The sequence below is a fragment of the Grampus griseus genome (genome assembly GCF_964374135.1).
Source record: "Grampus griseus genome assembly, chromosome: 13".
In the NCBI taxonomy this organism is placed as follows: Eukaryota; Metazoa; Chordata; class Mammalia; order Artiodactyla; family Delphinidae; genus Grampus; species Grampus griseus.
The window spans coordinates 35,242,971-35,259,689 of record NC_139007.1 but is presented as its reverse complement, the minus strand read 5'-3'; the positions used below and the strand labels follow the sequence as shown (position 1 = coordinate 35,259,689).

Genomic DNA, 16,719 nt, shown 5'->3' with positions numbered 1-16,719 from the left:
ACATCTTAAGGGACAGAGAAAGAATGTAAGTTTCCTCCTAGGATTTTTAGTGCCTTTTGGATGGTTTTGGCAGTCCCAATAAAATGTAGTAGGGCCAACCTGTAATTAGGGGGAGTGTCCTGTAAAAATAATTCCCTGGACTCAGGGTCAAATGGGGCTTCTCTAGGGTTGGAAATGAAGAGGAGGTCACTTGGGTCACTATGGTCATGGAAATGATAAATCCATTGGACCATGCCAGTTTTGCACAGCAGGAGATGGGCCTCATCGTAATGTTTTCCATTCACAGTGAGCCTTAGCAGTATGGAAGAGTCGGCATGGTGCCAGGCATTAAATATCCAAGTGAGGAGAGGAGGTGCCCTGGTATGAATATCTGTGGCTCTGGGTGCTTTTGCCTTCTCATATCCGTTTTTTTTTCCTCACTTAGAGGCCTTGCTAACCCTGTCAGCTTTTGCCTTGGTGGCAGGGATGCCTTGTGAGGCGTTTTTCTTAGTTCTGCCCCGTTCAGGGGAAAGCGGAAAGGGGCTCAGCATCTGTGATCTCTTGGAGGAAACAAGTTTGTAGTCCAGATGGATCTTTAACAAAGTTGTGGATTTTAGGGTCTTTAGAGATACTGACCAGTTGATGCATTTTGGTGGTCGCAACAATTTAGAGCTCATTCTAAACAAACAAGAAAACCTGCAGTAGTCTGCTCCCTTCTCCTCTTCCTGTTGCATAAAATCTTTGAGAAGGGTTTGAATTTTGAATTAAGGAGTGGTTTTTGAACTCAGTTTCTACTTCTTGTTTTTTTCCTGTTACCTTAATCTTATGTGTTGTTACTGGAAAATTTTAGGTGACGTCACTGTTAGCCCCTTTGTAGGTGGCTGCTTTCCTTTCAAGGGTTCCCAAGAGAATACTCCAGGATTGTGGTCGGCCTCTATTAGCACCAGATACTCAGGCTCGTTGGGAAAAGCCCCCAGCCTTTTGGAATGTATTGGGTTGGCCAAAAAGTTCGTTCGGTTTTAAGTAAAAATAGAAGACACATTTTTCATTTTCACCAAGAACGTTATTGAACAATGTATTCATTAACCGAACGAAGTTTTTGGCCAACCCGATAATATCAAATTCTTGGCATGTTAGTATGCATAGCATTGAATAATGCCCAGGTAGCGACCAAGGGGTTTTGCGTTTATCAAAGAGCTGGTGTACCTCCTCAGTGTTCTTAGGAAGCACTGGCGCTTCATTTTTCAGTAGCGTTATACCAGGGATTGGACCCGATATCCCACTGGGTTAGTGGACAAAGAGTGACAGTAGTGAGTGAAGTGGTGACACAGACCATGGGCCTCTGGTGTATTTTCCGTCAGGTGGTACCATTGGTTTCCACTGTGAGGCTGTTTTACTCTGCTGGGTTAGGACACTCAGTCTAGGCACAACATACTGACACTGTGGTTACAGACAGAGGTCTCCCCTCCTCACCTACGGAATCTTCTCGTGCCTTTAGCCCAGAGCCTTTCCTTGGGTTGCGGTGATAGCCTTGCTGTCCACTTCAGTTTCCTTAGCTCTCCTTGGCCTTGAGGCGAAGAGGATCCTCACACACATTAATAGTCATTCAAGGCCTTTATAATTAGTGGTCTCATCGTCTCATTAGACCATGTATGGCCTTGATCATACTGCTCTGAGGAGATTGTTGGCAGCTGTGACCTTTTGGGTTGGATGTCTCAGGCAACACATGACAGAGGCAGTACGCAAAAGCACGTTGCTGCAAGGCAGATCCCCAGCAAGTGGTGCTCCTTTCCCAGATGGTGTTACTTACCTGAGTTAGGTGGTGGTAAGCAAGCTGCAGCCAAAGGGCGTTCCTCTTGGTTCCCTGCAGGGCAGTCATGCAGTCCTGCTGAGTACGGCAGTTGTTCTGTGTGCCAGTCTCCACCTATCAATGACCAATGTCGTGGCCGGACTGGCCCTTGTGATTCTTCGTATGATTACAGGATGTCCTTCAGCAATAACCATTGGAAACTTAGGGGGAAAAAAGTTTTTTTACTTATAGGACCTGGAAATTACATGGCACACCTGGGGCCACACAGCCAGGTCATCATTAGGGAGTGGGGGGAGAGAGAGAAAGAGGGAAAGAGCACACACAAGCCTGGGGTCGAGGGCAGGGGACTAGGGTTTCGAGGGCTCACTATTGGTGAATTTAAACGTAAGAGTGGGAGTATAAAGCATGAGAAGAGAAAAAAACAAGTAGCCCAAATGGTCAGTTATCAAAATTAACCAAGATCTCTGAAACAGGAGACTCAGTGGGAGGCATCCTGGCTCTTTATCTAGTTGTGGGCCTGGCGTTGTGTTTATTCGAGATAACCATCTTTGAAGTGGATACTTCGCCAATCAAACCTTAAGTCAGGCACTTGCATTACTGAGTAGAGAAAACCCAGTTATCTGGGCTTACGCTACATGCTTATCATTTCCTTTTCTGATAGATGAAGAAAAGCTATAATTCTTTTTATAATTGCAGAAATAACAATACTTTGCTGTTTTTGGTTTTCTGATCTTTAGGATACTTATTGAACTGATCTGGAATTAGTACAGAATATTTGAGTTTTAAGCATCATTTATGTTATTAACATGTTGGATGGTGAATGTCACTTTCTATAGGATCATTTAACCATGTATTGGAAACATATAGACAGAGATGCTTAAAATTTCAAGGTTTTTAAAAAGTCACTTGTTTATATCATCTGTTAATGAAAAGTTATTATATATATATATCTGAGTGTGTATATATATTTCATATTATAAATTGACTAGGCATGCCTCAGATTCCATAAAGACAATCCAAACCCCATTTTGTGTGTGTGTAGAAACCAGTCCAATTCAACACGTAGTCACATTTGCCATATCACCAACTCTGGTCTGTGTGTTCTGATTGTTTTTTACCCCCCACAGAATGACTTCACCCCGTTTCATTGAATTTGTCTGCAAACATGATGAAGTTTTAAAATGCTTTGTTAACAGGTAAAGCTTTCTTGGTTTCATGGATTACTATTGTAGCCTTTTCTTACAGTTTTTATCTCAACAGAAAAAATATTACTTCTGTTACTATTCAAAAAATGCTCAATGACAAGTACAAGTATAGTAGGTGTGGATTAATATGTATTTTTATTCTGTTTCAATATCTGTATGTCTAAATTTGCATGTCACTTAATGCTGCTCATCCTTCCCATCCATGTAAACAATGTGTTTTTCTTTTAGGAATCCCAAGATTATATTTGACCACTTTCACTTCCTCCTTGAATGTCCTGAACTGATGTCAAGATTCATGCATATCATAAAAGCACAGGTAGTGCTTTTTTTGATCTTGTTTTTAGAATGTCTAATGAGTACTGTTCAGCTAATTTGAATACTGTTCAGTAATTATTATACTTGAGACCACCTGCTGTAAGTGGAGTGACGTTACCTTATTCTTTACTTTAGTATATGGAGTTACATTAGTATGTAACTTTTGTACGAGGAGTAACTTTAAGAAATGTGCATTGAGTGCCTACTATGTGCAAAGACAACATGTTGCCACATTGCTGAAATGGAACACTAGTCCTATAAGACTGATGGTCCTTGGGGATTTTATCCCCAAATACATTTGGGAAGTATAACACATGCCCTGTTGGAGATTGATAAAGCATATCAGCAGCTTGCTAAAGGCTTTGAGAAGCCCTTTGGTAAAAATAATAATTTAGCTTTGTTAGTCTTCCAAACTTAATTGACCTGAGAGCTTTCCCTGATGAGGGTTCATTCCATATATCTCATGTTTCATGAAACATGCTTGGGAAAAGCTTGTTTTGCTACTTAGCAGCTATGTGACTTTGGGCATATTTCTAACGTCTTTGAGCCTTGGGTTCTTCATCTGTAAAACAGAGATAATGACACCAACCTCATAAAACCTCCATGGTGAATAATAAGTTTTAAATAGTGACTTGTATATATGTTCAATAAATGGTAGTTGTTTTGGAGATAGAAAGGATATGTTCTGTCTCCAAGGGGATCTTAATTCAGTCTAGCAGGGGAGATAATAAACGTACCCGTAAAATACAGAAATTACAGTATGACCTGATTCTTTAGGAGTTTAAGGGAGGAAGAGCTTGCTTTTAGCTGCTGTAGTCAAGGGAGATTTCAAAGAGGAGGTGGATTTTAATCTAAAAAACATGCAAAATTTTGAAAGGAGTAAATGGGGAAGATGAACATTCTAGCCAAGATATGGGTCAGGACATATAGATGGAAAAGTGTATTAAAATACAGTGGGTTAAAGCAGAAATTTTGTGTAGGTGAGGAATGAGATGTAATTCTGGGAAGGTAGATTAGGGTTATAATGTATGGAACATTGATCGCCAGATTGCAGACTCTCCATTTGCTAGGCTGTCAGGAGCCACTAATAATTTTAGGAGAATGACATGATCCTACAAAGTTTTAGGAAATAATTTGTCTGAAATGTAGGCTAGACTGGAGGTAATGGTTTGGTTAGTAGTCATAAGATAAAGGCTATAGATATTTTAAATTGTCTTCAGGGACACTGATCCTTTTAGAAATTAAAGAAAGCTAAGAACTAATCTTTATAAAATTATACACATGTATATAGGTCTCCTTTGGCATCTGCTTAATAATGATGATGTAAAAGATAAGGTAGTAGTAATAACTTGCATTTATTTAATGCTAACTTTATGTCAGGTTCCATACATTTTTTCACATAGATTATTTTATTTTTGTAACAATCATGTGAGATAGGTACTCTTTTACTGAAGCCGGAGAGGTTAAGCAACTTGTTTAAGTCATTCAGCTACTAAGTGGGGAAACCAGAATTTAAAAGTCCATCTGGTTCTTAAGTTCATTTTCTTAATCTACACTAAATTACTCCATTCTAGGGTAAATGAGATTATAGGTGAAAGAAGCTTTAAGTTTTTGGAAGAGGTAGTTTGCTATATTTAATACTGTCTCTGCTTTTCACTTCATTTTCCCTCTTCCGTTCCTGCAAAAGCATCTGCATTAGCTATCCACCTTTTTGACCCACAGAGGGGGTTTTGTTGCCTGACCAGTGCGGGTGTCCACATGCATAGTGGTGGCCCAGTGAGGAGCTTGGACATGCTAAGGAGGGTGTTTGTGTAGAAGAGGAGCTCAGCACGGAGTATGTGAGTTGGCACGGTATATGGAGGATGTCCAGTGTGCAGGGTGGTGACAGTTGCTCAGAGTAATTTGACAAAGCTTGAGTGGAGTATAGGGTATCTATGCAGTGAATGGTCCGTGTCAGTGACAGAAGATTGATTATATATGAGGTGGGGCAGTTGATTGAATAAGTCAGTATAGTAAAGATAATGTGTCTCACTGTTGGAGAAAGTTAAAAAATGGAGGAAAACGATGAATCATGTACTATTGGATTGGAATTGGAGATATCACTGTGAACTTATAGTTTCCTATGTGGTTAGATAGATACAGCAAACCTGGCATCCATTTCTTGGTCTCTGAATACCATTCTCAATGAACGAGGGCCTGTTGGAGAAATGACTAATTCAGAGAAAGTACAAGATGAGCGTGGATCATCTTATTGTGCCAGAAAGTTGTGTAGAGAATTATGAGGTTATGTCAAAACGGTTCAGAATCAACTTGAATGGATTCTACTGGCCAAATCTGGAACAATTTGAACATCAAAATAAATAATGATGGCAAAATATTGCAAATAAAGTCGGAACCTGTAAGTCTATAGTGAAAGAATTAATGAATAAATGGAAAGTTTGATGAAGGGTGGAATATTTTTATAGTCTCAAAGTATCTCCTCTTAGAATACTAACTAATTACAAAGATTAAAAAGGAACTTTACAGTGGAGAAGCTTGGCAGTGATCACAGCAGCCATACCAGTGTGCCAGCTGATAGGATGCACTGAGAATACGGTGTCACTTCTTTGATATTCCTGTCAAAGATGCATACCCCGAATTTAATCATGAGAAATCATCAGACTAACTCTAACTGAGAGACATTCTACAATATAACTGACCTGCAATCTTTAAATGTAGGTCATGAAAATTAAGAAAACACTGAACAGCTGTGCCAGAATGAAAGCGGACAACTGAACGCAGTTCATGAGTCATTATGCTATACAGGACATTATATGGATCCCGGCAAAACTTGAAATGGGGTCTGAAGATTAGATATAGTAATATATCAGTGTCAGTTTCCTGATTTTGCTGATTGTAAACTGCTTGTGTAGGAGAATTCTCTTGTTTGTAGGAAATACACACTGAAGTATTTAGGGGTAACTGGACATCATGTTAGCAGTTTACTTTCACCTTAGGGGAAAAAAAACACCCCATTGTACTATTCATGTTAGCAGTTTACTTTCACCTTAGGGGAAAAAAAAACCCCACCATTGTACTATACTAAGAAATTTTCTGTAACTTGGAGGCTATTAAAAAAAGTAAAAACAAAAACAGCTACCTCTGCTAAGGGATTGACTTCTTCTTCTGTTGGTGGTTTTCAGGTGGCCTGCTAGTTAAAGGGAGAGACATTTTGTATTGCTGTACAAATACTATTAAGAAGAGCCTCTGTAATCAGTCCTGTTTTGTGAATTATTTTATGGAAATGCAGGTACTCAGAAAGTTTACATACAGAAATGTGGTCTTTGGCTTTGTAGGTATATGGATGTGTGTGTGGATGTTTTGATCTTAACAGATAACTTACTAGCTTTTGAAGGTAGCATTTTGTACCTTTTAATGTTACATTTGAATTACTTTAAAAAAATTGCCACTTGTATTTATTTTCAAATGGTCCACATTTTCTATATGAAGGATAGAATTTAATATTTAATATCTTATAATGGCAGATAAGTTTACTGTCATTTAAAATACTTATTCGCAATAATTTTTACGTTGTTGTGAGTGATAAGAACAACATCTATTAGCGTTCTGGGAGTTGAGTATTTGCACAAATTACTTAACCTCTTGGTGCTGCATTTTTCTCTTCTATGAAATGGAGATGATAAAAGTCCCTTTTTCTCAGAGTGTTGTGAGGATTAAATGTGAAAATGCATGTAAAGTGCTTAAAACAGTACCTGGCTTATAGATGCTTTAATAAACGTTAGTTAATTTATGATTATTATTATTTTGTTCTGTATTTGCATTATTTCATTTAATCCTCAGAATTAGCCCTTGAAGTGGTATTATTTTCCCCATTTTACCTGTAGGAAAACTAAAGTTCTGAGAGAACTTGTAATTCCCCTAAGATCACAAACCTAGTAGTGGCAGATCTAGGATTTCAAACCATGTTTATCAAAGTTCAAAGCCCATATTTAAATACATTAATTCTGTGTAATATTTTTTCTCTCCTCTTTTACCTAAGTTTTAGGAATAATCAGCATTAAAATTTCAAGCACTTAACATTCTAGCCTGTTTACTAAAAATGAAATATTTTATTTATATGACCAGTAATGAATATAACAACAGCAGCGTTTTATTTAAAATGTGGAAAACTGCTAGAAGTATGGACAAAATTATACATTTAACTTTGGAGAAGGGCGCATTTACTCTTTTCTTATTGAAAGAACAGGGATTAAAAGGCAAAAATTAATCTTGCACCAGTTATTTTCATAAAAATATTTTTATTAAGAATTAATAAAAAGATGTTTAAGTCTTTTGAAGAAAACAAATGTTTAGTTTAGCTCAGATGAAGAAATTTACTGGTATCCTAAAAATTGCATGAGAGAGAACCTCTTTGTGGTGTTGGACATGAATCGTATTTATCTCTTGAAACTTTTGGCTTTTGTGGTATTGCACCACCCTGGTTCTCCTTTGACTTTTCTAGCTGTGTGTATCATTTGCTAATAAGCAAATTCTCAATCCTGACCTGTGATCATAAACTTCTCTGTTCTTGGTGTTTGTCCCTGTGTCTTTAATCTCTTGAACAAGAGACATTACCTTGTCTCCCATTTCAGCTTTGTTCATGACTCTCTTTCTCATGTCTCAGCTGCAGAACGTTCTAGTATTTATTTCTAAGCTCTTAGTAGTTATATCCTAAGTAACCTTAAATTCAGAACATATAAAACCTCATTCGTTGTCTTCCACCAGTGCCTTCTAGGAGTGGGGTAGGCGGTGGTGGTGCTGGGGTTCCCCCTCTAAACTGTTTCTGATTTTAAGTTCTGCCCCTAGAGATCTTTTACTTTTCTTCTTTATTCAGAGGAGTAATGTCTTTCAGATTTACTTCATTGTTCTTCTTTCCTACCATGACCAGGACCGTATCAGTCTATACGTATTATTTCAACTGCTGCCTAGATGGCCTCCCTTTATCCTGGTAGTACTCTCATTTTAGTGAGTGCATTTACCATGCTATTCCTCTGGCCAAGTATCTTCAGTGGCCACTGTGTCTTTTACTTGATTCGAAGGATCCATAATTATGTCCTTGATTTACTTACAAAAACTTCCTTCTTTCAATATGTGTAGAGTTATGCCGGCGCCTTCACTGCATCTTCCGTGGAGTCACAGTTTCTCCTTCTGAGCCTTTTTCCTTGTCTCCCTTAGCCTGGTGTGCTTTCTTTTCCTCCTGCTTGAGCAAGACCTACCCAGGACCTCATGAAGCCTTTGTACTCCACTTATCCGCACAATCTCTGAATTCTTAGTGCACTGTGGTCTGTACTTCACTGTTTAGAACTTGATATCATTATGTGTTATATTGTTCCAATGTTATTCTCATCTCTTTAAGTGTATTAAACAGTTTTCAGCAATGAAATTTTTACATTTTACACATCCTAGGTACTCAATAATACTTTCTGATGAATAAAATTACAAATCACTTACAGTTTGCATATCTGGCAAAAGAACAAAAGGTAGAGACTTTATTTACTGTTCACGAGATCTTATTCTTCAGTTTTTAGGGTGGAGGAAGGGAAGAAAAAAGGATAACAAATTCCTTTCTAGTTGCTGCATATATTCAGAGGATGGAAATTACAATTAGCCATAAAGATTATTTTCATAGAAAATTAAATGAACATGCAACATAATTTTTCTGGATGTGGAAATTCATTCTTACAAGCCTTCTTGGGTTTAAAAGAAATTGAGAGTGTGTTCAATTGTATGTCTGATATTGAATTCTTTTTAATTTATCAAGTCTTTTCTGTTGATAATATAGAGAATAAAAAGAAATATGCTCTCTAGGTAGTCAAAGTGTTTCAGCTCAGATCTGCCTTTTTGTGAATAGTGGATGTAATGTCAGAACCTTATCTAGAACTACTTATTATAAATAAAGGTGTAAGAATGATTATTTGTAGAAAGGGCATTTAGCATGCTAGTTGAGTAAATCTGACAGTTAAGTGACTGAAATACTGCTAACATATTTCACTGTTATTTGTTGGGGTAGCCATTTAAAGATCGCTGTGAATGGTTCTATGAACATTTGCATTCAGGACAGCCAGATTCAGACATGGTGCACAGGCCAGTGAATGAAAATGATATCCTGCTAGTTCACAGAGGTATGTTTAACAAAGTGATGTGTGTGTGAGGCACAAAATACTAGTTATTGTAAATTTTAATATGTAAAATTAACCAATGCTACATATTTAGATTCCATTTTTAGGAGTAGCTGTGAAGTTGTGTCAAAAGCAAATTGTGCAAAGCTAAAGCAAGGAATTGCTGTACGGTTCCATGGGGAAGAAGGCATGGTGGGTATAAAAATAAGTGTTGTTAAGATCACTGTCTCTAAAAGATCGAAATGCCCTTCAGTAAAGTTTAATATTTAATTGATAATGGAAGAAATTTAATATAATTTTAATGTTATTATTATTTAGAAAAAATTTTCACCATATATTTCTGTTGATACTTAATCTTATTTTCTTGAACTCAGGGTCAAGGTGTTGTGCGTGAGTGGTTTGATATTCTGTCTAATGAGATAGTCAATCCTGATTATGCACTGTTTACCCAGTCAGCTGATGGTAAGTTGTACAGTCTAGATGACTTTTTCTGTGAGTTGTCACATTTTCAGACTACTTCAGTGCATTTTATCCTTTGATTCCTATACTAGCCCTGTGAGCTAGGGTGGTTGGATATTCCCTTTTCATAGAAGAGGAAATTGAAATTCAGGGTTTTTGTTTATGTTAGCAGTTAATGAGCGGTAGGATCTTGAGTGGAACCTGACTCAGCCTAGCATTCTTTCCTCTGAACAGCTGGTTCTCAAATGCTTGTCTCAAGGACTAGTGCTGGCCTCAAGGAAGTTTTCATCAGTTCTTTGTATAAAATAAAACTAAATTTATTCAATTTAAGGATCGTCCTTTAGTCTACCTTTCTTGAGTTAAAATTTCCTTTTATAAAATCGTGCTAGTAGATGAACTTAAAAAAAATACAAGTCCGTGTTGGAAAAGTTAAAATTTGCTAACCCTATTTGAGTTTCCAACTCTTAAAAGTTATTGGTCATTAAAAACAAAGTCTAGAAATCATGGTGTGTTAAATCTTAACTTATAATCTGTTTGTTTATAGTAACTTTGTTTTTAGCCCTTTTAAAAGATTAAGACTTGGTAACTAAAAAGCTCTTATTTAACCATGTAATGCAAATAAAAACATCATTGAAATGATGTTTGCTACCTACTGAATTGTCATTTGATACGCTAAATGGCAATGGTTACCACCTCATTTGTATAAGATATACCTGAGAGTTCTTTAACTTAATAAAGACTTACATCCAAGTGAAGGTGGGATTTCAGTTTTTAAATGCTTTGTTCAGTTGCTTTTATTTCCTGAAAAATTTTTCTTTCCCAATGTTTAAATTCTTCTATAAGGAGAGAGTGTCTTATTAATTGTAGTTTCCTATTGTATCCAACCAAACCAGCAGCAAATCTCCATTGAATAAGAAGGATGACTCTATGAGAGGCAAGCGGGGGTGGGCTGCAGTGATGCTAGAGAACTGCAGATATTCACCTATGTGATGGGCTCCTCAGACACATTCAGTGTATTTGAAATTATTTAGGAATATGGGACTTCCTACTTTAATTCTGTAACCTTTGATTCTTTGCTCTGAGATGAACTTAGTGTCTGTGATTTTACGACAAGTATGATGAGGCCCTAGTTTTTTAGGCCTAATCTTTGCAGCAAGATTTAGCATTAAAACATTGTATTTTAGATTTATTTCTTTTCTTTATAGTCACTTATTCTGAGTTGTTTATTTAGTTTCATATCTGAAAAACAGATTTGGTGTGGAATCATTAGTTGAGGTGCTTATTCTGCAAATTTATGGCAGGTAATATGATGAAGCACATAGACCATAGTTTCTGATTCGTCCTTTTTGTAAGCCATGTATGTCTTCTCTTTGGGGCTGTAATATTAATAAAATATAGATGAAATATTTTCATGTTCTTACGTTTAGTTGACAAGAAGAAAATTACATTTAGGGTTCCTAAATGTGGGGAATGTTTGGATAGACCTAATGTATGTAGTAATTTCTTTAAAACTTGCTAATTAAATTAAGATGCTTACTATAGAGCAATAGTAGTGTAGTAGAGTGGCTAAGAGTTTGGCCTTTGGCACATTCCACTGAATGTGCATCCTAGCTCTGTCCCTTTTTCTGCTATGATCTTGATCCAATAAATGTAGTATTTCTGGACCTTGATTTCCTTATTTGAATATGGTGATAACCTGTGTTTTGTAATATAGTGGGAAATCAGCTGTTGTGTAAAAATGGTTAGCCCAGTGCCTGGCACATAGAAATCAGAAATAAATATTAGATGCTATTATTGTTATTTTTTTAAAAAATATTTTTAAAAATTAATTTTATTTATTCTTTTTTTTTTTGGCTGTGTTGGGTCTTCATTGCTGCATGTGGGCTTTCTGTAGTTGAGGCGAGCAGGGGCTACTCTTCATTGTGGTGCACAGGCTTCACACTGCGGTGGCTTCTCTTGTTGCAGAGCATGGGCTCTAGGTGCGTGGGCTTCAGTAGTTGTGGCACATGGGCTCAGTAGTTGTGGTTCGCGGGCTCTAAAGCACAGGCTCAGTACTTTAGGTGCACGGGCTTAGTTGCTCCGCGGGATGTGGGATCTTCCCGGACCACGGCTCGAACCACCAAGGAAGCCCGATGCTATTATTACTATTCTGTGAAAATGATATTTTCTTATTGAATAGGGTTTTTCTGAGATGATGAAATGTCACAGTTTTATTGGTTTTGAACTTAAAACATGACATAAACTTTATATTCTATCTTAATTCACTTTCGAGCTAAAAATTATTAATTTCCTGAAGACCTTTCCCCCCGTGTGTTTCCTTTTTTTTCTTTTGACTTCTCTGTATCTATTCTTTTTAATAACCCAAATTTCCCAGAAAGTACTTAGAGAAGGAATTATACACAGACCTAGGGGAGGAAATAGGTAAAAGTATTTCTGATTATTCTCAGAATATTGTATTTTTGGAATAATGGTTATGTTTGTCTTTGAAGTCTTTCTTCATCTCACAAAACTTTGTTTTGACTTTTTTTTTTTTTGGCTGTGCTGGGTCTTCGTTGTGGCATGGGGGCTCTCTAGTTGTGGTGCGTGGGCTCCAGAGCTCGCGGGCTCAGTAGTTGCGGTGGGCGGGCTCTCCAGTTGTGGCATGTGGGCTTAGTTGCCCGCAGCATGTGGGATCTTAGTTACCCCACCAGGGATCGAACCCGCGTCCCCTGCATTGGAAGACGGATTCTTAACCACTGGACCACCGGGAAGTCCCTGCTTTGACTTTTAATACCCAATCTTATATCATGACTGGGAATGAGTCTCAAAAGGTACTTAACAGTGGATGACTAGCTTCATGTGGCCCTTTTAGGTCATTCAGCCATAAGCTTCCAAATGTGTACCTTGTATCTAAGTAAACTTACTGGTCATGGCAATATAGTCCAGTGCCAGCACTGATAAATCAAAGACCAGCAAAGCACAAAGAGTTAAAATATGTATGCTCAATGGCCAAACATTTCACTTTCCAATACTTTCACTTTTCCTTTGTTTATTTATTTTTGATGCTATTTCATTAGATTTATCAGTCTTTCTTTTTGCCCAGGTGCCTAGAAGAGAAGTAGATAGCATGAACTCAGTAAATATTTGTTGAATGAATGAGAGGTAGTGGTCACACAGAAAAAATAAGGAAGGTTATTTAAAGTTGAGATCTTGGTATTAGGTTTTTCCATTGCACTATATTTTTGTTTTTGAGACTTTCTTATTGTGGTAAAATATACCTAACGTAAAATTTACCATTTTAACCATTTAAAAGTGTACGCTTCAGTAGCATTAAGTACATTCACCACTATCTTATTTCCAGACTTTTTTTTCATGTAACTGGAATTACCCTCCATTGCACTAGAGTTTGGCAATAGTCAATAACTATTGCTAATGCTGTTTTTACTTTTATACCTCAGTGGTACTTATTCAAACTTGATTATTTGTCATGAGGAAAACAGTTGTACATTTAAAAATTTTAGTTATTCTCTTGTAGTGGTCAATTCCTTAAGGAGCAAAATGGTAGTGAATACCTGCTACGCTGGGCATGTATAGGTGAATGAAACAATGTCTGCCCTAATTCATAGCCTAAGTAGTTATTTCCACACTGCCTGGGAAAACGTGTGTGTGTGTGTAGGAATTTCTAGGATCTCTCTGACACCTCTTCCAACTACTTTCAGTGAAAAGTATTCTAAAATTTTCTCTCTGCACAAAGACTTATTCTGATAAGTATGTGTGAATTAATGATTAGTAGTTCCAATTCCACTATTGTGTGTATGTATTTCTAGGATCTCTCTGACACCTCTTCCAACTACTTACAGTGAAAAGTATTCTAAAATTTTCTCTCTGCACAAAGACTTATTCTGATAAATGTGTGAATTAATGATTAGTATTTCCAATTCCACTATTAAATATTCCACAAAGAACTTTCTTCGCTGAAGAACGTTTATACATAATGTAACCTTAGCTTTGCTGAAGTTGTATGTGAACTAATTTACCTGCATTGAAATGATCTCTCTTATGCATGGTCTTAAAAATAAATTATTTTGTCTTTATTTTAATAGGAACAACTTTTCAACCTAATAGCAACTCCTATGTAAATCCCGATCACTTGAACTATTTCCGGTTTGCTGGACAGATCTTGGGATTAGCTCTGAACCATAGGCAGCTGGTGAACATTTACTTCACGAGATCATTCTACAAGCACATTCTTGGTATGGCTCCATTGTTATTTCCTTAGGCATTTATTTAAAGTGTTTTTCTTATAGGCTCTAGCGAAAATTAAGTAGATAAATGGTGGCATTTTTGGTGAATAATTTTTGTTTTGATTGGAGACTGTGTATGTAAGGCATTTGGGGGCCTGAGGGAGAGAAAAAATAACCTACATTTTTGATTAAAAAAAGTTTTTTTTTTCCATTTTAGTGTGTGTATGTTTATGCTAAAAATGCATTTTAATATGAATATACTTAAGAGAATTGGCACTTTTTAAAGTTTATAATAAGTTCCTGAATAGCTGTTTCAAAGAAAGGTTACATTGTAGAAATGTAAGCTTAAATTTACAGACTTCCAAATTCAGGAATTAACATTCATTTAAATCATGCTGTGAATTGGATTATATTTTGCAGTTTTACAGAGTATCTGTAGAGGGCAGTATTTCACCATTAAACAGATAAGGAAAGGCAGAAACATTTAGAATATAACTGCTGTATGTTTGCATTTTTAGGTATTCCTGTGAATTACCAAGATGTGGCATCCATTGATCCAGAATATGCCAAAAATTTGCAGTGGATTTTAGATAATGATATTAGTGATTTGGGTCTAGAACTAACTTTTTCTGTTGAGACTGATGTGTTTGGAGCAATGGAAGAGGTGCCTTTGAAACCTGGGGGTGGAAGTATTCTTGTAACACAAAATAACAAAGTAAGTATTTGAATTTTTACCTTAGCCATTGTTTGTAACTTAGCCCTGATAGTTTGCTAATTACTCTAAGTCTCCTGGCACTAGCCAGGAAAACTTTTACTGTTAGACTTTTGTAACATTTATAACAGATAAAATATTTAAATTAACTAAACCGTCAAATACCAGACTTCGAATTATAAAGGATCATTTCATTGTTGTGTTAGATATGCTGAGGCAGTTCCTGAAGCAGCCTAGAGCATAGTTCAGTTGATTGTGTAAGTTGGGCATCTGCATATCAAAACATTTGATTAGAAATATAAACTTACATCAATATCATATTTGCACTAGATCCCTATTTCATGTTTTAGAAGTACGATATTAATAGTTCCAATAGAGAGAAGAAATCCCAGTGTTTAAACTTTGTACACACTTTTGGGATGCAGTAAATTCTACGGGACCTCTGAACTTGATCTTTTTTTAACTTTATAACTTGATTATTTTTATTTATTATTATATCTCCTGTTTGTACATATTTTTTAAAAACTTGGTGCACGTTTTAAATTACACTGTTGAAAGTTAATATTACTTTAATATATAATACAGCTTTATTTTATGTTTTGATAGATTATGTAGGAAATTGGGAGTCAGAAAATCTGGTTTTGGAATTCCAGTTCTATCACTTACCAGTAGCAACTTCTGGTAAAACAGGACTAAAACCTTTTTCCTTTCCTTTTATTGGATTATAATTCCAAGACAGCTTCAGAATCAGCTAACTTAAAAAGTATGTCCACTGAATCATTTTGTAGACTAGAGATATAGTAAAATGTAGTTTGTTTGTTTTTTTTTTTTAAAGCCAAAAGACTTGGCTGTGTTTTAACCTCCTTGAGCCTCAGTTTTCTATTCTGTGTGCTTGGGATAATAATACCTCCCATACAGAATTGGTACCAGCATTTTTTAAACTGATAAACACAACACAAAAGTTAGTTTTTATTGGATAGTTTTCTATAAAAATAGGTTCCTAGGTTTCACATATCTATAGGAATGAAGACCTAAATTAAGCTAGGTAATTTTACCTTTTGAAACTTAGATACTTTACATATTTAAAAAAAAAGAAATTTAGTTTATGAATATAAAATCAGGACCTGAGTTTTTGTACATTTATACTTAGTAAAGTTTTAGTCTACCCTCTCGTTTTACACATGAGGACACTGAAGCCTGAAGAGTTAATGGTAAAGCTGGGGCCAAAACCCAGGTCTCCTAGTTTCAAGTATAAGGTTCTTCATCCTGTTAGTAAAAGTAATCACACTGAGGTAGATCTTACTTGATTTAATATAATGAGTCACGTTAAACTCTGGAAGATTAAAATAGTAAAATGCTTAAAATAATTTTTTGAATCTATATGAACTTGCCAGTGAATGGAAATTTTTATAAAATCTTCTAATTATTAGATTGTCCACCTCATAGTGCATTTATTATTTTATTTTACAGTGGCTACCTCCTCTCAATTAGGGGTAATGAAGTCATAAAATCTTCATTATAAGCAAGTGATTGCTTTTCATGAGAGAATCTCATACATGATTCCTATCTGTAAATACACTCTCTGGTGATTGGATTTGTCACTCCTCTCAGATATATGAAAAGTGGAAAGGCTCATTAACAATTGCATGGTAGATAGCTATATTTATACTTGTATCTCCTAACAGCCTCTCTTCCATATGACATGATTTTTGTTTAGATTTTTAAAATATGTATTTTATTCTTTTGCATTTGTGTTTTTGTATTAAAATCTAGAAAGAAGGAAGATATTTAATAAATAACAACAAATAAGAATACACTTATATTGAGGCTTGATTGTGAGTCTAGCCTGAGGCTGGAA

The 16,719-nt window shown here is 36.1% G+C and overlaps 1 protein-coding gene across 2 annotated transcripts in view; it reads left to right on the top strand.

Moving 5' to 3' along the window:
- The window catches only part of HACE1 (HECT domain and ankyrin repeat containing E3 ubiquitin protein ligase 1), a 94,715-nt gene that overhangs the window by 55,070 nt on the left and 22,926 nt on the right, over positions 1 to 16,719 (top strand). For both annotated transcript variants that reach the window (XM_082668883.1, XM_082668884.1), the window contains 7 exons: positions 2,917 to 2,985; positions 3,223 to 3,310; positions 9,359 to 9,470; positions 9,562 to 9,659; positions 9,842 to 9,929; positions 14,009 to 14,158; positions 14,668 to 14,864. In XM_082668883.1, coding sequence (XP_082525009.1) covers positions 2,917 to 2,985; positions 3,223 to 3,310; positions 9,359 to 9,470; positions 9,562 to 9,659; positions 9,842 to 9,929; positions 14,009 to 14,158; positions 14,668 to 14,864 — 802 coding nt within the window. The remainder of the gene's footprint in view (positions 1 to 2,916; positions 2,986 to 3,222; positions 3,311 to 9,358; positions 9,471 to 9,561; positions 9,660 to 9,841; positions 9,930 to 14,008; positions 14,159 to 14,667; positions 14,865 to 16,719) is intronic.